The 23,456-nt window shown below is 37.8% G+C and overlaps 2 protein-coding genes across 2 annotated transcripts; one reads left to right on the top strand and one right to left on the bottom strand.

Annotated features, from left to right (window-relative positions):
• Positions 1-231: 231 nt before the first annotated feature.
• On the bottom strand, positions 232-8,746 carry LOC117290860 (N-lysine methyltransferase setd6-like). Its single transcript, XM_033772414.1, has 9 exons — positions 8,594-8,746; positions 7,757-7,901; positions 6,185-6,338; positions 4,937-5,065; positions 3,958-4,231; positions 3,270-3,368; positions 2,464-2,613; positions 1,263-1,386; positions 232-654 (listed from the first exon to the last, which is right to left on the bottom strand). The coding sequence occupies exons 1-9, from the start codon at positions 8,714-8,716 to the stop codon at positions 419-421; spliced, it is 1,434 nt and encodes a 477-aa protein (XP_033628305.1). The 5' UTR covers positions 8,717-8,746; the 3' UTR covers positions 232-418.
• A 219-nt stretch (positions 8,747-8,965) lies between these two features.
• LOC117290859 (coronin-1C-A-like) lies at positions 8,966-17,929 on the top strand. The gene is made up of 8 exons (XM_033772413.1): positions 8,966-9,339; positions 11,937-12,192; positions 12,656-12,831; positions 13,648-13,761; positions 15,311-15,412; positions 15,594-15,818; positions 16,525-16,761; positions 17,618-17,929. Exons 1-8 carry the CDS (start codon positions 9,139-9,141, stop codon positions 17,741-17,743), a joined length of 1,437 nt encoding a protein of 478 aa, XP_033628304.1. The 5' UTR covers positions 8,966-9,138; the 3' UTR covers positions 17,744-17,929.
• The last annotated feature ends 5,527 nt before the right edge of the window (positions 17,930-23,456 follow it).

Below are 23,456 nucleotides of genomic sequence, written 5' to 3'. Positions count from 1 at the left end.
GTATCGTACTTATCCTTTCACGAATAAGAGTCATAACTGACAACAAAAAGTCTGAAACTAGGAACCAGAACTTTGAAACTACATTCAAATGATAGAAGTTCCAGCTTTTGATAACCACTTCTGTCGATTTCACCAAATTCTTCCTAACTTAGGATTGACCTTAGGACTTGGGATGAGTTAAGTTCCGTATCCATAGTCGTTAGGACATATTGAACCCATCCCAAGTTGTGAAATTGGCTGCAGGAGTTATAGATTCCAAAACACTTTTGGCATCACTATCCTCAGTGCTGGAAAATTAGATCCAAGAGCCTGACTGAATTAATTTGAAGGAAAATGAAGCATCTTGATAATCAAGTATACTTTAAAAAGTCTGAAATCAGAAAAACGTCTGAACGATCTCATCCCTGTATCTGTAAGCTTAGCTCGAATCCTGTGATCTTTCTACCCTCGTCAGCTGAGTTATTTTCTCCAGTATCTTCATCTGACCCACACGGACATTTAATGCGTGCCTCTCTCTGCTCTGAAGAGGGTCAGCTTGATTTTCCTCAAGAAGCTGTAAATCCTGCTCCAATGTGTTCTTGTAGCTTGCTAACTGGCGTGTTGCACAAGTGTTTAGAAGAGTCTTCCACGTATCTGGAATCTTATGCAAACCATCTATTGTAGAAATGAAAGCAAAACAGTTAGTAATTTCAGGCCTGGATTCACACAAAAGACCATTGAAGTTTATTTTTTTAAAGTTTGTTTTATTTTCGATATAGACTCTGCTAAGGTCAAAACTATAGGCTATTAATTAGTTTTTTAAGTTTAGTTTAACGGACCCTATTAACAGAACAGAATTGTTCGCTTACATTCACTTGAAATTGGTGGCTTACACTTATGAAACTAGTGCCTTTGACCCATGCAATTATGTGCTGAGCATCCGTGCAATTATGTGCTTAGCATCAGTGCAATTATGTGCTTAGCATCCGTGCAACTGTTTGCTTACAACACCTGCAATTCTGTGTTTAGGAACTATGCAATTATGTCCTTAGGACCCATGCAATGCTGTGCTTATTTAGGACCCATGCAACACTGTGCTTAGGACCCGTGCAATTCTGTGCTTAGGACCTGTGTACTGGGGTGCTTACAACCAATGCACTTCTGTGCTTTTAAACCAATGCACATCTTTATACAACCAAAGAGGAAAATAAACATGCTGACTAAATTTCTGGATTAAGCAAGGGGCCAGAAATGTATAAATATAATGGGGATAAAAAACTCACCAAACGTTAAAATGTCTTCATAAATGTCATCATAAAAATCTTCCTCCACATCCTCCTCCAATCGATCAAAATCTGCAAGTCTTTCTTCGTGTGCTTGGAACTCCTCTGCAGTCATACTTAGCATCTGGAACATCAAACAAACAATGAACAGGCATGATATTCTTCCTACGTTTTACACTCGTTTCAGACGGGCGCTCCAGAGTCGCGCCGAACCAAAAAGATTACCACAAATAATTTACAGGGTTTACAGAAGGTAATGGTGAACAACTTCTCTTGAAATCTTATTCCATGAAATGCTCAACTTTTTGAGAAAACATTAAAACAATATCAATTCTCGATATCGAGAATTACAGATTTATTTTAAACACATGTCATGACACAGCAAAACGTGCGGAAACAAGGGTGGGAGCGTCTGTCTGAAAAGGGTGTTAGTCTGATTTAATAGATGGAAATTTGCATCGGGGATAAAGAATATTTATTTTGGTTTTTACCCATACACCGATGTGTGAGAGCACTGCATACTCGGTACTTTCCCGAGTCCTGTGAAAACTGAGTGTACAGTGCTAACACACATCAGTGTATATGGGTAAAACCAAAATGTATACTCTGTATCCCCGATGCAAATCATCTATTAAAGCGTTTGCATTACCCGCTGCTAAACATAGGATTCGAACTGCCTCTAGCCACCGGGCAATCTCGGTGGTCTAGTTGGTATGACACTGCCCTAGAATTGCAAAGGGTTCGAATCCCACCCGAGTAATATGCCTGTGATTTGTTTATAATGACCAGCTGGAGCTGTTTATAACCGTTTTTCCCGAAAACATTTAGATGCATACTACGCGCACGAATGCATATCTGAAAACTGTCTCGGTCATTCAAATGCAACACACATACAGAGCTCACGGACGTTGGAAAAGGGATAAGTTTACAGAATTTCTTACTTTATTACACCTTTTAACCAATAACGGCAGTTACGAATGGGAATAAAGAAGAAGTGACTTATTCTTAAACTGCCATTTAAAACTTTGCAGGGTCGTGGCCATGCGATAAAGGCCCGAGCCGAACGGCCACGACCCTGCCGGTTTTAAACAGCAGTTTAAGAACTCGTCGCTACCATTTTATTCCCTTAATAACAATCTTTGTAAACAGAAGTTTATTTTTTTGTCTTTACTTTACAAATTAATATTCAAACCTGATTTACCTTGAGTATGTTACACGTCTCCCATTTATTAATCACCTCACTGCACCCGATGGTTATATCGACCCCGTACGCCTCCCAATTGTCAGTTATGAACTCAAACTTAGCCTCGGCTGAAGACACATCCTTCAGAAAGTTCACAGAAAGGTCAACCTGTGTTAAGATGTATCATTTGTTAACACGGTTACGGTTATAACACAACATTATGAACAATGTCAGGTGTGCGTTCTACTTGCACAAACAGATTGCAACCGCTTGCGCAAATGTTTTTGATCTTTGGAACGATTGGTTACGCATTTGGTGATGTCAATATGGTGGCGCTCTGAAATGAAAATGGTGACACCGCTTTGTATTCTTTTGTTTAGTTTTTGCTTTATACGTCATTACATCAACTAATTAACTTAATATGTCAACTCAACCTGACTGCATTATCAACCACAGAAAACACACCATTTTCTTTTTACAAAAATTTAATAGGCGTCTGCTTATCATGCTGTTGTCCGCCAGTGTCAAAACCACCAACCAACACCTCAGAGTATGTTTGCCTTAGGTTGCCAATGTTCGCCTAAGGTTGCCAACGTTCGCCAGTTGTGGTGGTGCACAACTAGTTCGACTAACGTTGTTACATGAAGAACACACCCCAGAAATAAGACAAGTCCTATCTCTCAGCATTGCCATTGGATTTGTACTAAAGTTATGAAGAGTTTTGTGAAACCGACCCCATGGCTATTAAAACTTCCTGGTGGGCAACTTTAGGAGAAAAAAACAGGGCCAGTCAGAAGAAACTTCCAGAAAACGTTACTACTTACTGTATCATATATATTATCTGGGTATGGTTCAGCAAATCCATACATCTGCAGCAGTTGCCAGTTGGGCAACTGACCGTATGTGTTGAATACTTCTTCATTCTGTTCAAGAGAAAAGAAAACGACCAATACAATTTGTGAATGTAGCATTTTCCTCATATGAGTGGTGGGGAAAAACTTACAAGACTTATTTGGGATTGAACAAAAGGCAAATTTACTAGAGCAAGATTTGGACCAACGACCTCTGGATAAATTTGCCGTGTTTTACCAACTAAGCTCTCAAGCCCTATATTGGCAGTCCCTCCCTTCTTTTCAATGTCAGGGGTGTCAGTCAGAAGCCATACAAGCGTTTATTGACGGTTAACTGTCAATCTACAGATACAGCCTGGGAAGCGGCAGCCAGGGGACCATAAATCAATAAACTTGCGTGCTTAACAGACACTGGTTACCAGCCAAAATTCTGAAAGTTTACATTGATGCAACTGGTGCCCACTCAATTTTTTGCTCAGAAATTTGCTGAGCGATTTTTTCTTCTCAACAGCTTTATGGAATTAGGCCCTGTCCTTATCCATCAGCAAAATATGCATTAACAATACAAACACAATAAGCTAGTAACATTTTCAAGTTGCTCTTCAACATGACAGAACCGCAAGAGGTTAAGACTACGGTAGGGACGACACCACACACATACCTTTTTAATTTCCCTCGTTGAGACCATGCTCAGACTTGTCTCTCCGAACTGTAGCCTGGCGTTGTTTTGAGAGACGTGATTCAAGATGTCCGCCATCGGTACCATCATGGGGGGGCTTCCATCATCAAGGTAATCATCCTCATCACTGTCATCTTCCTCATCCTCCTCAGCATCCTCTTGAGGAGGTTTTGTCTTCTTCTTGGGTTCTGTGAAGCTGTAGGCCATTACAAAGGCTACCATCTTCCTGTACAGCTCCAGAGTGTGGATGCCGAGACTTAAAGAAAGAGGTAAACTATTAGTTTCTTAAAGGGTCTGTTTTCGAATTCGTGATAACCCTGAAAATTAATGGCGATAACAACTCCAACTTGGTAAGAAATACAGCAGCTTTGGGACGCTCTGAAAATTAATGCTAATTAAAACTTACTTGGTAATAAGAGGGACAGCTGCTTTGAAAAGTATTAAATGCACTTTGGAGATACTTTTCACTTCAAAGTACTGCGGTTAGAGAAAAAGATATCACTTTTTCTTCCCAAAAGTTTAAATCTGAGAAGTTTTACTGTCAGAAAAGTTTCTTGGATTGTGTATTCCAATTGCAGGTTATTTTTCCTGAAGGGACATAACCGCTCCAGCTTTTCGGCAATATCTCAAAAAGGGAGAACCACCTTTTCAAATGACTGTAAAAGTTTTCTTGTGGAAAAGTAACTTGTTTTTTTTTTCTTTTTGAGTTAAATTTTCATCCAATAGGGTGTGCACATTTTGATATACTTATACAAAATTATTGGAAAATCAAATAATATTATATGCTTTTTGGAAAATTATTTCATTTTTGTTAAACATACTTTTTCAACAAACCTTTAAAAATATCATCCCATATTTTTTATAAACCTAAGTGACTTGAGGCAGCATTGACCAATAAAATAATCAAACAAACTCATAAATATGCATGAGGTGTGATAATATGTATAATTATTATACCTACTCAAACTGTTTTGGGTGCTTTTTCATGAAAGGTACAGCGATATTTTTGTACTCATGACGTATGTTCACTTCATCTTTCTCAACTAACTCAGGAACACCAGTTCTCTTTAGTTCTTTGGCAATTGTTTCTCTGTAAATAAGAAAGGTAAAAATAACACATAGTTATAATAAGGTGTAGCATTTGTCTATTAGGTCACATGTTAGTCAGTGGAATATGTTGTGTAAATATTTGCATATGAAACTTTGACTGGTTCAAATGTTAAATTGTACACATCGCGATATCGATTAAGTATTGCAATGTCGCGATGTATTTCTTAGCTGAGACATCTTGCACCCCGTAGGTGTGGAGTAAAACCAGAAGAATAGGTCATTAGAACACCTCTCTTATGCTATGACTGTCTCTTCTACAACTTTCACTGGGAGTTTGAAAAGACTGATGATGTCAAATTTAATTAATCGCGATTATATCGAATATCGCGATATATTGTCGGCGATATATCGTGATTAAAATAAATCGATATCGCCCAAGCTTACAATACAGTCAACCCTCCTACTAACTGACCATTCAGTATCATCCATTTTGACTGATACAAAAGCTGTGCCAACCTGTAGTATGACAACCCTCTTACCACCCACTGACCATTCAGTATCATTCTTTGGATGGAAGTTTTCTTATGTCTTATGTCTTATGTCTTATGTCTTATGTCTTATGTCTTATGTCTTATGGACTGATAGATAAACTGCCAGTCTGCAAAATGACATTATGTGATGAATGCATCCACACACTACACAGAAAACCCTCCTATTTATTGACCATTTATAACCATCCACTGTGGTTTTGCTGCAAAATAAGTGTAGTTTCTCTATTCTTTTTCAATTGAATAGAAGTTTTCTCTATTCTTTGTCAATTAAATAAAATTGGCCAACACCTGTGAAATTTCAGGAAAAAACATTTTTTTTTTAGGTGAATTTGGGTAAAAATGCTGTTTGAAGTTGTTTTTTATTAATCTTCGTCATGCAAAGTATAAAAATATATTTAAAAAATTGAATTGTCATAAACCATTATAATTTTCTTATTTATTATTCTAGCCTAAATAATCACTCCACTGCAAGAGGAAAGCCTCTTTACCAATTCACCATCTCACTCTATCCTGCGCTGTCTGTTGCCAAGCAATGTCCCTATATGTACTTAGTTCATCTCTCCATCTTCTGTTTTGTCACCCTCTTTTTCTTGTCTGTTTTTACTTACCTTTCCCAAAACATTGGCTGATCCAGTTGGTCCGAGTCTGGAGGACAACAAGCGTCTAGATACGGCCCCCACTTTGACTCACTATTGGTGTATTCATACATCAGGCATAGTAAGAGAGGCACCCAGCCACTGGCACTGTTCAGCTTATCTTCCCCTGCAAGATCAAATACAAATTTACAAAAATATATCATTCACTTTGGAAATCGGATATAGAAAGATTTGGGTCTGTAGGGATTTTCTAATGGAAGGGTAAACTTTTGTTTTTGACATTTTTCATCCGATGGGTTAAATTTTCATCCGATGGGGTGCTCTCATTTTGATATATATACTTAATGGAAAAATTAAATTATTTTGACAAGTTTGACAATCTTGACATTTTCTTTTCATTTTTTCAAAAATGTTTATCTAGGTTTGTTATTTCACCTGATGTTCGGATCCACCAAGTGAGGATACTGGTCTTTGACAAATTACACAAATTATACCCTGCCTTTAAAATACATTTAAGTGTGTAGAACACCAAGAACTGCCTTGTACTCTGAGACAAAGTGGTAGAACCGTACCCATCAAGTTAAATTCTGTCTAGAGCCAACATGGCTCATTAAGCCGTTGTTTACATACAATTTCCTTGACATTTAACGACTGAGAATATTTCTACCCCCCCCCCCCCCAGGATTCGAACCCACACTCAGAGAAAATTACAGATCTTGAATCGCCCACCCTAGATCACTCTGCCTGGACACCCCTTCAAGTACTTTTCTTCAATACAGGTTTCTGGTTGTTGTACACCTGAGTGGAGAGAAGCAATTATGGTAAAGGAGACAAGTCTCACAACTGAGCCGGGCAAGATTCAAACCCACATTCTGAATATTAGAGAACTTGATTCCACCGCCCTAGACTGCTCGCCCCTGACACTCCTTCAAGCAACATAAAGTTCCTGGCTGTTGTACTCCTGGGTGGAGAGAAGCCATAATAATAAAGGACACAAGTCTCACAATAAATGACCAGACAGGATTCGAAACCCATGCACAAAATTACAGAACTTGAATCCCAACTTGGCCAGGACACCCCTTCAAGTACATAAATATGTACCTCTCTTTAAGATTGATGAAAACAAACAGGTTTCTGTGTCTGGGGGTTATACTCCTGGGTGGAGAGAAGCATTTATGATAAGGACATTGTAAGGCTCACAACTGACCAGGGCAGGATTTGAACCCAAATTCAGAAAATTACAGAAATTGGAATCCCCCGTCCTAAACCGCTCTGCCTTGACACCTCGTTCAGGAAGTACCTTTCTGCAATATTGAAGACAACAGGTTTCTGGGTGTTGTACTCCTGGGCAGAGAGAAGCAATCGCGATAAGATACATACGTCTCTCAACTGACCAGAGCGAGGATTCAAACCCACATTCAGAAATTTACAGAACATCCCTTCAAGTACCTTTCTTCAGTATGGAAGAGATAGAACAGGTTTCTGTGTGTTGTACACCTGGATTGGGAGAAGCAATTATGATAAAGGACACAAGTCTTACAACTGACCAGGGCATGAATCAAACCCACACCCCCCTGTAAGTACCTTTCTTTAAGATTGAAGAGATAGAGCAGGTGGCTGGGTGTAGTAAGGCATCTCTAGGCACATTAAACAACGTCTCTCCTTTTTGTATGTCGCCCTCTGCAATCATTCCATAATGACTACAGGAGCCCTGCTTACCCACTCTTACCTAACAAAAAAAACAGAACAAGGACATATTTTTTCAAACTGTTGTATATTTTGTTTAACATTTTTTTTTAAAGAATGAAAGCATATTTATTGTTTAAATCAAGCAAATTGAATGTTATTTGGTGGTATGGACATTTATAAAAAAAAGGGCTGTTGCCAGGAGGCCCCACTTCTTCTCCCGTCAGGAGGAGGGTTACGTTTCTGACGTGAGGAGGGTTAAGTTATCACAACATCAAGATTGACTCAATCAACAAATCGTCAATCACAAATGATTTGTGCAATTCATAAGCAGAATTAATTCTGGAATAGTTTTCTGTATCTATGGCGCCATCACTTTTTCATTCGATATGATGATATAATTTTGAATTTCTAATTTTGAATTTACCTCAATGAGGTATCTCTTTTTGTAAAAAATGAGTGAAAAAGTGGTGGCGCCATACGGAAAGTTAACTTAAAACTTCTACCTCCATGATGATCATATTCATACTATGATTATGAATTATGAGTTATGACTTGCATAAACCAAGAAATTGTGATTTGGAAACTCGACAACAAATTCTAGTCATTGTAAAATCAGAGGTTTGCTTGGTCATGTTGTTGTTGGTAGGATTCGAACCCACAACCTTGTGTTGTGTTGTGAATTGCAAGTCCCTTCACAAAAACTATGCAGATCTGAAACTGTAGCTATCGTACCTTCCGATTAACATTAAACCCCAAATCATCACACCATTTCAGAAATACAGTCGGTGCATCATTATCTAAGTTGTCCCTCTGTCCCAAAGATTCAACTTTTTGTCTTTTCGCGGCACCCGCCATGTTTTATGTCATCATCAATCCGTGCACCAATGTATCAGAAAACACATTAAAAGTCAGACTCCCTGCTTCAAACATCTATACAAACACGTTTACGTCGTCTGGGTTGTTTTTCATAAGTACCGGTTCATTTTTCCAACACAGTCAACTAATGGGATCGCTATGCTTAGTTTTTCCGCCTGCCTTCCACGCTGTTTACGGAGCCAGTCTATACCGCATGTAGAAACACATACAACTTCCTAGTTTGGGTACGCGTCTGCAGCCCGACCTGAGACAACTCCCACGTACCCGCAGACCCACTTCCTGCTTTTGTCCAACCCTTTCTTCCTCAACAAATTACAGGATCATTCCACTACAACCTCTTTTGATATTCTAGCTCAGATAATTTTGCACTGATATTGGGAGTGTAGTCACAGAGTCATAAAATGGCTGGAAAATTCGTGAGATCGAGTAAATTTCGTCATGTCTTCGGGACATCGGCAAAGGCAGAGCAGCAGTTCACTTTTATCCGCGGTGTCAATGATGGAACAACGGACGGACACATCTGTGCAGTCAACCCAAAGTTTGTGGCCCTTGCCACGAAACCTCAAGGCGGAGGTGCCTTCCTTGTATTCAAGCTTGATGAGGTAGAGTACTTCTTTCTTTATTAATCGTTGAATATACCTGTTTAGTAATTGTTTTTAAGGGACATGGACATGATGGAGGAAAAGGTGGGGCAAGAACTTCCAATTTCTACTCGAATCCGTCCGTACCGCCGTCTAAAAAAAAAGTCCAAGGTCGAGATGACTTCAAAAACAATTTCATTTTACTTTTTAGCACTTTTTTAATAATAGGCATTATATTTTTTATGAAACTAATTAATTGGAAGTGCAACTTGCTGACACCAGATTACTGTGTTGATTTCCGTATCCTGCTATGTTTTTACCAAACAAATGGAACTCCTGATTTGGGTATAAAGTTAGAAGAAAACATTTTTTCCGTATGGCGCCACCACTTTTTCATTCGATATAAAAGAATACAGGAACTTATTTACCTGATTGATATATCCCTTTTTGTAAAAATGAGTGAAAAAGTGGTGGCGCCATACGGAAAGTTATCCGGGGGGCCTAGCAGGATATGGTAAATTGGGAAAAGAATAACGCATCTTATTTACCTCAATGAGATTGAGATCCTTTTTGTAAAAATGAGTGAAAAAGTGGTGGCGTGATACGGAAAGTTATCCGTAAATTGTTCCGATGCATCCTGTTTTTGTCTCTGTTTTTAAGTCTGACGATGACAACAAATGCGCCAATTTGTCAATGTTATAGACTGCTAGTTAGTTGCGATTATCATAGCCCTCCATCTTGACGGTCGTACTGTGGGGAGGATGGAGGGTATACTATAATAATAACGATCATCGAACTATTGAACCGCATTGCAAAGGGGCTATTGAACCGCTTTGCAAAGGGGTGGGCAAGAACTTCCAGTTTCCACTCGAATCCCCGCCGCCATTGCGAAAAAGTCGAGATGACTTCTAGGAAATTACAGTTTAGCCATTATTATTATTTTTATGACACTAACTATTAAATTGGAAGTACATGTACAACTTGCTGGCAAATTCAAAATAATAAATAAACAAAAACATTTCTGTTTCCTGCCATCACTTTAAAACTCATTCTTACCAAAAGGAATAGATCTCTCATTTGAGTAAAATTACATTACTATAGACAGACCTGATGATACTTCACGGAGGCCGTTGCCTCCATGGCCCCTGGTCATTGCCTTGGTGCCCTTGAAATGCTCCAGAATAAATTTACAATGTCCTCATAGGATGTCCTTTTCCAGGGAGATAATGCCTTTAGTGCCCTTGCCCTTTCAAAAACGAAGCATACAGACCTGCTATAATTTATTTCATAGCAAATGAAAAAGTGGTGACAGGATTTGGTCCAAAGGTGCGTCCTGTTTTTGTCTCTAGTCTGATGATGACATCAATCAACTGCGCCAATGTTATTGTTATTATAAATCCCCGCTGTGCCGCAACAAAGGGAATTATTATTATTAATTTTTCATCTTATCTGGGTTTTTTCGAGCGTCAATTTCATGCCTCAGCTGTGCAATTTTTATATATGAAAATTAGCGCAAAGTTTTATCTTGATTTGCACAATTGATTTTTTTTTTCATTTTCATGTATTGGGCCAAACAACTACATCTCACCAAATACAATTGCATAGAAGCAAACCAAACCAGAAACTCAATTATGGATCAGCCAATGCTTGGCTAAGTAAAAAGAGAAACATGTTAAGCGTCCGGGTTTCTTAAAAAAAAAGGAAGGAGGAGGGGCTTTTTATTTTTTATTTTCAAGACGGCCGCCATTCTTTTTAAAATATCAAATATCCATTGTTTTGTCTACTGTTCACACAGCACATAAATGAAAAACATGTTGGACAAGACATTCAGATTTTTGTTTTTGCTTAGATCGCTGAAAAATATCCCTTTTTTCCTTTAAAAAGAAAATCAAAAATCATATTAAAAAAAAATTAAAAAGTAGGCGACCTCTCTAAAGAAGGCGAGCGAGGACGTTAAACGTGTTTCTTTTTTACTCTGCCGTAGTTTTTTTTTTCAGTGCTTAGTTTATTTCAGAAATTAAAGCTTTACAGCCTTGAGTAGGCTGAAGTGAGTTTTATTTTTACATCAATAAGAAAAGTACAAAATATAAATATTAAAATCAGACAAAATGTAGAAAATTTAAAATTGTTAATCAAAATGTGTGGATATGACAGCAAATGGACAACAATGACAGCAACTCAGACAATGGTTGACAACAATGACATCCAGCAACTCAAACATGGACAACAATGATGATGACAATAACGATGACAAAAACTTAGACATTGGCCTTTTTATGGTATGGTGGACATTGTTTGGTTTGGGTGTATTCAGACAAATTTACCCTAACCTATTTGAAGGATTTGGGTACTTTTTGTAACACAAAACACAATGTCCACAGATTTACATTAAACTTACACTGTTTGAAGATAATGATAGTAGAAAGCGTACCTTAAAATATTAGTTGCTGAGGTGCTGTAGTTTTTTAAGTGTCATAGCATTGTGTCGCCATATCTCAAAATGGCTTATAGACAACAATGACAGCAACTCAAAAATAGGAATACAATGACAGAAATTTTGACATCAACAAATGAATCAAGAATAAGGCTTTTAAGCATGTATTTTTTCTTTCTTGCAGCCTTCTCGGGTTGACCCTGATCACCCTCAGGTCAGAGGTCACAAGGGTAAAGTGCTTGACCTAGCGTGGAATCCATTTGACGATAACATCATCGCCAGCGGGGATGAGTATGCAGCCGTATACCTGTGGAACATCCCGGACGAAGGTCTTGACGCAGAGAAAGCTCTCGAGCCGATGTTGAAACTTGACTACCATGAGAAGAAGATTGTCAAGCTCATGTGGCATCCAACAGCAGAGAATATCCTTATGACAGCTGGTTAGTCACTAGTTTGTTGGACAAGTTAATGAAAGTGGACAGCTTGCCTTACAATATTACCTGTATATAGGTGCTGTAGTTTTTGAGAAATGAGTAAAACAAATTCACCAAAATAATTTTTGTCTCAGTGAGACAAAAATTATTTTAGCATGTACATGTACAACGGATTTATGTGACTTTTTTTTTTTTTTTTTTTTAACTTGTCGACTAATGAAGCTGGAAGGTGTACATTATATCTTCATTTAAAGTGATTGAGGATTCATAACATGGCCAAAAACTTCAAAGGTACCAAAACCCTTTAACCCTGACCATTCAATTTCATCCATATATGGTTTTGTTTGAATGAAACACAAATGTAGATCAACTAAGCAGACTGTAGTTATGATATCATGTGGGATAATTGCATACATTTTGTAAGTTTGACATATTAATGTTTGTACATTTATATCCCCTCTCGCTACAGCTCAAGATTGCAAAGTCTTGATCTGGAATCTTGAGAGCGCCAGCGTGATTACAGAAGTCCCCCTACCAGACATGCCTTTTGGGGTTGCCTTCGACTACAATGGCGGTCGCTTTGCAGTCACAGCCAAGGACAAGAAGATTCGCGTGTTCGACTCTCACAGTGGTGCCTTGCAAAAGGTAGGAATCAAGTGTAAAGCTTAAACTCTTTTGTTAATTTGTTTTTTAAATGCTTGAATTCTCTTGAGAGCGTGGCCAGATTGTTTTCGTTGATACATGCGATAGAAGTGAATGTCTCTTTGTAAGCAACAAGACAAAAGTCATGAAATTGTTTTGTTAAAGAGGAGCATATAGCCCATGTAACCTTTGTTTACAAAAAGTGTGACCTTGTACATACAAGGGCTTTTCTGACGTGCAAGATACTGCACAGGTCATGTTAGAAATTTTACATTTTGTTGTGTCACAACTGCCACATAAATTTGAGAGTTATAAAAGTAGAGATCTGTCCCCTCCCTCCGGCGTATCAAAAGTTGATAAAAATTAGACAGAGCAATATCCATACAACGTAAGATTTAATATTGTCTTCCATTGAGCTGTGCACAAATCGTGCCTGCAGGAAGTCCAAACTCTGTGGCTCTTTCGAAACGTGATGTCACAGATCACCTGGTCTATAGTACAACCCAATCTCCAACGATGCATTAATTAGCGTAGCAAATAAAGTTGATCAGTAGACTGGTAGACAACACACATGCAGGTCTTAATCTAAACGAAGGCAATAGAGGCATTTGCCTATTAATGTTTCAGGAGAAACAGGCCTTGCACGAACTGCCTTGCTCCAACAAGAGCAAAGTATCAGGTTTGCATGTTGTTATTAACTCAATATAGAACACTTTTTCCATGTTTTCAAATGAGTCAAGTAAATGTACATAAACAATGTATGTTTGATATCTTTAATCCATGTACCTTCTTGTTTTCTGACACTAACCTCTTATGCAGGAATGGGACGGACATGAGGGCTCAAAACCACAGATGGTTACGTTCGTCAAACAGGGAATATTTACTACTGGTTTCGACAAAATGAGTGCCCGGCAATTTGCACTCTGGGATGAGGTAATTGTTTTTAAATTCTTCTGAAAATTCTTCTGAAAATAAACCAATCTTTCCGTGTTCTGATGGACAAACTTGAAAACCTCCCTGATTGTGGAAACCATTTCCCCTATTGTGTTGAATGTAGTACTAAATTTCACCCTGATTTTTTTTGTTAAACATTTCCCTGATTGCAAATGTTGGCAGCTCTGTATAGCACACTAAGCAGGGTGGATGTGCGCATTACCAGACCAGTCTTCTCACTTGGTGTATCTCAAAATTTGAGCTCAGTTGGTCGTCGAAGTTGCGAGATAATAATGAAAGAAAAAACACCCTTGTCACACGAAGTTGTGTGCTTTCAGATGCTTCATTTCGAGACCTCAAAATCTAATTCTGAGGTCTCAACATCCAAATTCATGGAAAATTACTTCTTTCTCGAAAACTATGTTATTTCAGATGAAGCCGTTTCTCACAATGTTTTATACTATCAACCTCTCTCCATTTCTTGTTACCAAGTGAGGTTTTATGCTGATAATTATTTTGAGTAATTACCAATAGTGTCCACTGCCTTTGAAGGACTTGATACTTTCAAGGTCTTCATGGAATATCCTTTCTGTTTTGTTTTGAGTTCAGTTTTTGTTTTGTTTTTGAGAGAGAGAGCTATTGATACAAAACTAAAAGTGTATTTCAACATTCAGTGAATGTTGTTATGAAGTGAATTTTTTTTAGTTTTGCGTCATTTATTCGTAAACAAATAAAGCATTGCTATGTTTGGAATGCTCCATTGAAAAAGTGTGTAACATATTTATCTTACAGTGAAAGTTTTGAAATAGGCTATCTTATCTTTTCATTTTGTTTTGTCTGCAAATTCATGGCAAGGTTAAGTAAAAACAAATAGTGTCTTCTATCTAATGGGTATTTGCTGTTGATAGTATAAAAGATTGTGAGAAACGGCTCCCGCTGAACGTAAGTTTTGGTGAAAAGAAATTATTTCTGACTAAAACATTTGAATTGATTTCGAGACCTCAGCTGAGGTCTCGAATTCAAGCATCTGAAAGCACACAACTTGTGCGACAAAGGTGTTTTTTCTTCCATCATTCCCTTGCAACTTCACGACCAATTGAATTCAAATTTTCACAGGTTTGTTATTTTCTGCGTACATGTATGTTGAGATACACCAAGTGAGAAGACTTGCTGTTGACATTTACCAAAGGTGTTCAGTGTCTTGAAGCAGAAAATATTGCATGACAGGAAATCAGTCACAGATGGCACATGTGACGTGGCTTCATAAAGCCTGCAAGCACAGAAATTAATTGCTTTAAAATAGAAACGGAATACCATCCAAAATTATACTAAGTTTCAATTGTTGTGGCTGATGCCCCTCTAATTTTTTGCTTAGCAAAGAAATTTGTCAAGCAGTATTATCTGCTTAACAGCTTAATGAAACTGTGCCATGGTATGTTTGCTGGTGACCTTATTCAGGTAAGCGTAGTTTTGTTAAGATGTCATCACCAAATGCCATTATCAAAGTGTTTTGTGTTATTCATTTGTGTTGATTGGTTTTTCTTCTTAGAAAACTGGAAAGAACAAAGAACTTGATGAAATCGATCAATCTAACGGAGTTAATGTTATAACCTATGATAGGGATACTGGCATGATCTACCTAGCAGCTAAGGTAAGCTAGAAATATGATATTAATTTTGGCTTATAACCAAACACCGATTATTTTGCAAAACTTAAACTTAGAGTCAAATATGTTTTCCCGAAAGTGTCCAACTGAAAATAAAACTTAAACAGTAATCCAAATCTGAAGCATTGATGATTTTATTTTTGATTTATCCTTCATTTTATCACAGGGTGACTCCGTAATCCGCTACTACGAGATCACAGACGAGGCGCCCTACATCTTCTGGTTAAGTTCTTTCCAGGAGAAGCCTCAGACGTTCGCGGCAGCAATGCCCAAGCGAGGCTGTGACGTGAATCAGAATGAGGTCATGCGATTTTACCGCATCGAGAAATCCTCCAAGGGAAACACAAATCACTTTGTCGTTATCCCCACGGCGATGACAGTACCCAGAAAGGTGAGGACTGAGATGGTTAATCCTGGACTGATCATTTCAAATGAAAGTTAAAAATTTATTATACCTCAAAACGAGAAATTAATTTATTTTAGCCATTAGAATCTGTCTGCTTTACAAAGCTAGCCTCTTGTTTGTCCTGGTTTAGCAGGAGATTCTGTCCTGGCGAATTGTGTACGGACTTCTTCTGATAGCGCCCTCTTTTGAAACCCTGTGAGAAAGGGCTCTCTTTGAAGTGACATAGTGTTCAAGAAAGAAGTAATTTCCTGCAAATTTGATTTCAAGACCTCAGATTTAGAATTTAAGGTCTCGAAATCAAGCATCTGAAAGCAAACAACTTTGTGTGACAAGCGTGTTTTTTTTTATTATGAGTCAATGATTATCTGTCACTTTATATCTCATTTTTATTTGTGCATTTTCCATTTTTCAATTGTTAACTTTACTAGTGGTCAACAATTTTGGTTATTGCCGTTATTATAATGTATAATATTAGTAATAGGTTACCCCACCCCCCCCCCCAAAAAAAAATGACAGTAGCCCCTTTATAGTGCCAGTATCTTACTTTTAATTGTAGTAGGCTTACTTTTAATTTTGTGCTTACTTTTTTATAAATAGGTGAAACGTAATGATGAAACAATTGCAAAGATACAATTTTTGCCTTTAAAAACTATTTATCAGAACGTCTTATTTTGGGGTCTTTTTGTTTTAGTCGGATCTCTTTCAAGATGACTTGTTCCCAGACACCCCCGGGTACGAGGCAGCACTAACCGCTGATCAGTGGGAGGAGGGTGCAACTAAAGACCCCATCCTGGTCTCCCTAAAGACTGCCTTCAAGCCTAAGGTGAAGGAGGTCCGTGTAGGGAAGACGGTTAACAAGGTATCAGGGTTCACTAAGAAGGTTCACAGTGGAGACTCTTCCGCGGCAGCATCAGGAGCCAGTAGCACAGTAAGTAGATTCATCTTGGCCCAATTTCATAGAGCTGCTAAGCACAAAAATTTGCTTAGCATGAAATCTCTTCCTTGATAAAAATAGGATTATCAACCAAATTTCCATTTGTTGCATATTGCTTGTTACTGGTATTCAGCTGTTGTTTGCTTAAGCTGACAATCACGAGGAAATTTGGTTGGTAATCTTGTTTTAATCAAGGAAGAAATTTCATGCTACGCAAATTTTTTTGCTTAGCAGCTCTATGAAATTGGGCCCTGGTGCTGGAGTTAACTTTCATAAAGCCTGTAAGCAGAGTTTGTCTGCTTATTGACCACTTCTAATCACTGTCTCTATTTCATTACCGCTGCTGGCTGTTTAGTGTTAAGCAAAGCAAAAGGTATGCTTAATACCTGGCAGTTTGTGCAAGCAGGGCCTAATTTCACAGAGCTGGTTTAGCACAAACAGGAGTTCAGCACAACCAAATGTTGATTACCAGTATAAAGTTACCAATGTTCCACGTGCCATTTGTGACTTGTATCCTTCAAAAAAAATGCTTACAAACTTTCTGCTTAAGCAGTTTTGTGAAATTGGGACTGATGAGTGACGCAACAATCCAAGTTCATTTTGTAAAAATGAACGCGCTATTAAATCTTTAGTGAGAACAAAAACGTTCCTACTGTTAATGAAATAAGGCGCCGGTTTTAAACAGCTGGTCGAACTTTGGTGTGGGAAATGACTTTGGTTGCCAACTTTATTCCAACTATCACTTTCAAATTAAAATGTGCCAGTTTTCCAAAAACTGCGCCGTGACTTCAATCCCCCATGGCATTTTAAAATTTTGTTTTTCCAACATGATTTATTTTTGTTTCCATAGGAACTGAAGGCCCTTCAGGATGAGGTCAAGTCCCTCAAGTCCACGGTGAGCGAGAATACAAGCACCATCAAGGAGCTGCAGAGCAAGCTAGACGACCTCGCCGCTAAAGTGGGCAGTTCAAATTAGAGTGAGAGACCATTGGAGAGCGAGCCATGGGTTAACCATGTATGTATGCATTACTCAGTTCATCAGACTATGTCCCTCAGACTACACATCTCATGCACCAATGTTCAGATTCACCAGGGCCCAATTTCATATAGCTGCTAAACACAACAATTTGCTAAGCATGAAATGTTTGCCTTGATAAAAAAAACAGGATTACCAACCAAATTTCCATGTGATTTTCAGGATGAGCAAACAACAGCTGAATACCAGTAACAAGCAATATGCAACAAATGGAATTAGGTGGTAATCCTGTTTTTATCAAGGAAAAAATGTCATGCTAAGCAAATTTCTGTGCTAAGCAGCTCTAAGAAATTGGGCCCTGGGCCCAGGCAAAGAAGCACCAACATGAAATGATGTGGTCTTGGCCCAATTGTATCTAGCCTGTAGGTACATGTACAAAATCTTGCTTATCACAGACAATGGTGCTTAGCAGGAACAGGTTTCATAAGGTTTATACTATTGCCACCGGTATCCGGCGCATTTCATGCTTAGCAAAGATTTTTGCTGAGCAGTATTTTCTTTTTCACAGCTTCCGTAAATTGGGCCCTGATGGTATCAATAACATGGGGTCTGTAATTTGTATACAGGGCATTAGGTACATGTAAATACACAGAGTGTGTGAGTGATTGGATAAAAAGACTGTGAGTACACCATACATGTTAAATTGGCATGTACCTTTCAATAAATGAACATTTCGAAATATTCAAAGCTCTCAAATAAATTTGTACATGTATCAAGACCTAATTTAAAACAACTTCTTTAAAAATTAAAGGAACAATCGTTTATTGATTACATACCCTATAGTAGGAATAGTGAGTACGGTTGGCTTGTGCGTAAATAATAATAATAATAATAATAATGGGAATTTATATAGCGCCTATCCATGTAAACATGCTCCTGGGCGCTGAACAATTCAAAGAAAACCTATTAAAATCCGTACAATTAAAACACCCAAGAGAAAATACAACGCCTTTCACCAAGGTGACCCCGGTTCGATTCCCGTCCAGGGCGATATGTGAGTTGAGTTGCGTTGGTTCTCTGCTGTGCAACAAGGGTTTTCCAGACCATCCGGTTTTCCTCCCTCGGGAAAAATCAAATACTTTCGATCATGGCTGTGCATAGTGGTCATAATGGGTTGATGTGGCTGGCAGCCAAAGGCGCCCTTGCATGCCTGCTTCTCGAACACAGTGTAGCCGCCTCCTTTGCAATTCAGCTCTTAGCTGTGAGTAAGGATGATTAGCCCCCAAAATTATTATTATTCTAATATTGAGTACTAGGATTCTGTACAACCTGTGTTTGAGCGATAGGCACGGTTGGGGTTGACCTGCTGTTTCTCTGTAACAGAACACCGTGAGTAACGAGTAGTCACTTGTACGTCCATGTCTGATGTGGTGCGCTCATACATTTACTTAGCACAGGAAAATACTGCTTAGCAGCAACAGGAATACTGAGGTTATCACTTAAAATGCCACATAATTAACCACAAAATCTCTAACCACAGAAAATAAGCTTGCTTAGCAATAACGGGTCACCAGCCAGAACACCTTGTCGTTCACATGTTGTGAATGGTACCACCTGTTGACTATCTTTGCAATTATTTCTGCTTAACTGCATCAAGCTCTAAAAACTTATCACCCTGGGTTCGATTTCACAAAGAAAGTCCTAACTTAGGACTAGTCCTAGGACTCTTTAAGAGCTATTAAAGACTTAAGGCTAGTCCTAAGTTAGGACAAGCTACTCAGCCTCTCGGGATAAGACTAGTCCTAACTCTGTGTGAAATCCACCCCAGGAACCATAATTTTGTAGCAAATATTTTGCTCAGCAATAACAGAATACAGCTCACAATGTAATTTGATTTTCAGACTGGATGTTTTTTTTTCTGAAAGGGCTTTTGGCGATGGCTCCAAGGTTAAAGGGCACAATACGGCAAAATTTTGATTAAAACATTTGAAGGGGCACCAAGGCTTCTGTGAAGTATCAGGCTTGTTTTAACTGATTATGTCTTTCACATACATGTATTTGTAAAAAGGACCAGTTATTTATATGCACCAAATCCTGATTTCCTCAAAACAAATAGTAAAATCATTCTTACTCTTTAAAAACAGTCTTATAGATATTGCGTCAACTAAGCTCTCTTAACACGACAAGACTTGTTTATTTAAGTAAACAAATCTCTATATATTTCTTTTGTAGTTTTGATTATGAGTTTCAACCAAGACTCAATTTGTAGTGGCCATATCCAATCAAATACATGACATGAAGCTGATAAGCATGTCATTTTGCACTAAGTTTGGAGGAGGGGCCAATTTCATAGAGCTTCTTGACACACAAAAATTGCTTAGCACAGCAATCTTTTGGTATTAGCTTAAACTGGTTACCTCTCCAAATGCCATGGGAATGCACTACATTTGTAAATCCCACTGGTTTCCTGCCAACCCTTGCTTAACAGCTAAAATCATTGAGAATTGTCTGCAATGAGTGTTAAATAAGATTGAAGGGGGATGCAAGTGTAGTCCTTGCACAAAGCACAAATCCTTGCACAAATAACTTCCTATGAGGTTGCATTTTCTATATCGGACGGATATGGCAAAAAAATACCACATCCCCTTTCTCGATATATAACAACTTCTGCTTTCCTGTCATGCCTCACAATCTCTATTAAATAATATGCCTCCTGACATAGTATTATATAATTATGTTCTATTTATTTTTCATTTATTATCAGTAAAATAGAGTGTTGTTATAAAGTAGTACCACATGAAATACTTGATTCCGTGGCATAAAATGGGGCAGTAGTTGGGAACTTTTTTAGACCTTTATTTTTTTTAAGCTTGTCGATTTTGTGGAGATTTGTACTAAATTGGTAAATGAATAAAATCAAAAATTTTAGTCCAGGCGAAAAAAGTGAACCTTTACAAAAATGGAAGGTATATTGACTTCCAAGAGAACAATGACACGAACATGACTGCTAGTGTAGACTTTACCTTTAAACAATATTAGACAAAATGATGCTACATGTACCTTAATATTTAGCTGATAAAATATGTATTTAAACCAAGTGAATGTGCCTTCCTTTATAATTGTTAACATGTAGACAACTCGTCTGGCAGCTTCCTGTAATTGAGTTTAGATAGAGACGCATTTTTTCGTGTTTTTTTTTTCACAACTTTTTTCTTTTCTTTTTCAAAATGGCATAATTTTGATCTTTGTATGAATTTGAATGATATGATTATTATTATATAATAACATATGCAATCAATGTTTGCTCCTAAGAATAAGTAAAGTTTTAGTGCCCGACCTGATTCTACACCGCTGTCTGGGCCCCTGATGGCCAATGACAAATCGCATGGTGTGAATTAATTTAAAAAGGTACCAGTCTGCTATGGGTATGGTACCTCACTCAGGTACTCTGCAAGCAGAGAAGAAACTTTTTGTCTTTTTTTCCTGAAATCAAATTCTGAACTTTGAATCATTTATGACAGTCAAAGAAAGTTTCTTTTCCATATGGCACATGCTTTGAAGATTAATTTAGCAAAGCTCATCTAGGATAATCAGTTTTAAAAAAAGGATAACGATTTTCTTCCAATGAAATAATGCTAATAACATTTGTGCATGCATAGAGATGCTTAGTCAGCCAACACCATACATTTGTGTCCTAGTCAGATGAAGAAAACCACTTGCAACATGCCACCATTAGCCCAAAAGGCACGTTGTTTCCTTGTATGCGCAACAGTTGTGTTAGTACACACGCTTGACGTGTAATTTGCATATTTCATGGGAAAGGTCCGTTGGCTCATTGGTAATTGCATGTATTTGAAAATATTTGCACGAATTATATGCATATATTTGCATATGGTATGTTTTGCATTCAAGTGACTATAACTGCTAACAAATTGTTCCAACAATTTTCCCGTAGTACTTTGTTCTTTCCATTGTACCGAGGTAGTTTTTTTACCAAGATATCGTTAAAGTTAAGCAACTTCACAAGGATGAGCGATGGCAATGTATCAATGTTTTTAATGGCTACATAAATGCTACATAATCGAGCATAAGTGTATATCATATACATTATAATGTGGAGTTAATTTGGCCTCCAATTTGCAAATCATGATTTGTATAATGTATATATATATAATTTGCTATAAAGCCAAAGGAGATTAAAAATCGGGGGTTTATAAAAAATATATTAAAAAATAAATGAGTAACATTTTAGTGGACTATTTACTAACCTGTATAGATTGATGCTTATTTCATAAAAATCTTTTAGTAGATAACTCATTTGATAGATATTTGCTTTGGGATTGTTGAATTTTCTACTTAATTTTAGACACAAAAATATATTATTTAAGGTGTTTTACAAAAGTATTACTTGACATTCGTCCTTGAGCGTTTTGGAAAGTGTCCAGTGATTTCTGTTTTGTTGACGCTCGGTACTACCAGTGTGTTTGGTTTCAGGGAAAAGTCCATTTTTATTTTGCTTACAATATCATTTGGTGTGTAGAATACCAAAATGTAATTCTGTTCTGCCGTTTTGTTGTCTGTATTTAACAAATGAAGTAAAAAAAAAAAAACATTGGTGTTCTAGATTTGAAGTTTGTGAACATGAGAGTTAGTGTAAGGCAGGACACAATTTTATGGAGCTGCTTAAGCACTAGCAGCAAATACTGCTTAACAGTCAGAGATTGTACATGTGACATGCCGTTTTGGTAACCTTATTCTGGAAAGCATAATTTAATTTTGCATAGCTACCTTTTGTGCTTACAAAGAGCTACTTAAGCAACAAATATTGCTTAACAATTTTCTGCTAACCCAAAAAATAATCGGAAGAAAAGTCACAAAAATCATGTGTGGAATGGTATTTTGGCTGGTAACCTTACACTTGTAAGCTTAATTTTGTTGTGCTTTATATTGTTATGCTTAAGCAGCTCTCTGAAATTTGACCCCAGGTCTATCTCCCGTTCAGGTACCCACTTCATCCCTGAGGCTCCTTGCCACACTTGAGTGAGGCCATGTCCGAATAGGCAGCTACAGCTACGGCTATGGCTAGTTTCCCGTGTATCACGCTTTAGGTATAGGATGTCCTTAGCAACAGCCAGAGCCGAAGTTGTAGCCGCCGAATTTGGATATGGCCCAAGTCCCAGTATAGAAACAAAATGAGATACTGGAAAGTTATCAAAGGGGGATACTTTTAAATGCTAGGTGGCAGCAAACTTATCAATTAGATTATCACTGTTAACAGATATTACAGAGAACAATAAATTTTACATGGTAAGTCTGCTGCCAGCGAGCATCCTAAAAGTCCCCTGCATTATATACCGGTACATAATGTTTATGTATGTATATCATTTCCTTTTTATCCTATCGAAGATTACGCAGCCTTGAGCAAAGGGGATGTTGCGTTTCCTCCATCCGGGCAAGTGGTGACTGATAGGTGAAGATAAGGTCATTGGGTTTTAGATTTCAATTTCATTGGTGTGTTGGGTGTGTGCCATAGAGGGCGCTATCGCAACAGGCTTTCAAATATAAATCGATGTGCGCTAATTTATTTACAATGTAAACCTGGATAAGATTTAGTTATTTAATAATAGAGACTTGTCATAGTGCAGCCATCTTGTATTTCTATCTGTCACTCAATTCAATAGACCCTTCCAACGAAATATGTAAATTGCATTTC

Source organism: Asterias rubens, chromosome 5, assembly GCF_902459465.1.
Source record: "Asterias rubens chromosome 5, eAstRub1.3, whole genome shotgun sequence".
Classification (NCBI taxonomy): Eukaryota; Metazoa; Echinodermata; class Asteroidea; order Forcipulatida; family Asteriidae; genus Asterias; species Asterias rubens.
The sequence above is the reverse complement of the archived record's forward strand: the minus strand, read 5'-3'. Positions and strand labels throughout refer to the sequence as shown.

Bases quoted from the DNA above. Each gene is read 5' to 3' on its own strand.
- LOC117290859 (XM_033772413.1), top strand. From the start codon at position 9,139: ATGGCTGGAAAATTCGTGAGATCGAGTAAATTTCGTCATGTCTTCGGG. The intron at 12,193-12,655 runs GTTAGTCACTAG...CTCTCGCTACAG, and splicing joins GAATATCCTTATGACAGCTG to CTCAAGATTGCAAAGTCTTG. The intron at 12,832-13,647 runs GTAGGAATCAAG...CCTCTTATGCAG, and splicing joins ACAGTGGTGCCTTGCAAAAG to GAATGGGACGGACATGAGGG.
- LOC117290860 (XM_033772414.1), bottom strand. From the start codon at position 8,716: ATGGCGGGTGCCGCGAAAAGACAAAAAGTTGAATCTTTGGGACAGAGG. The intron at 4,232-4,936 runs GTAGGTATAATA...TCTTTCTTTAAG, and splicing joins AAGCACCCAAAACAGTTTGA to TCTCGGCATCCACACTCTGG. The intron at 655-1,262 runs GTGAGTTTTTTA...TTTCTACAATAG, and splicing joins TGAAGACATTTTAACGTTTG to ATGGTTTGCATAAGATTCCA.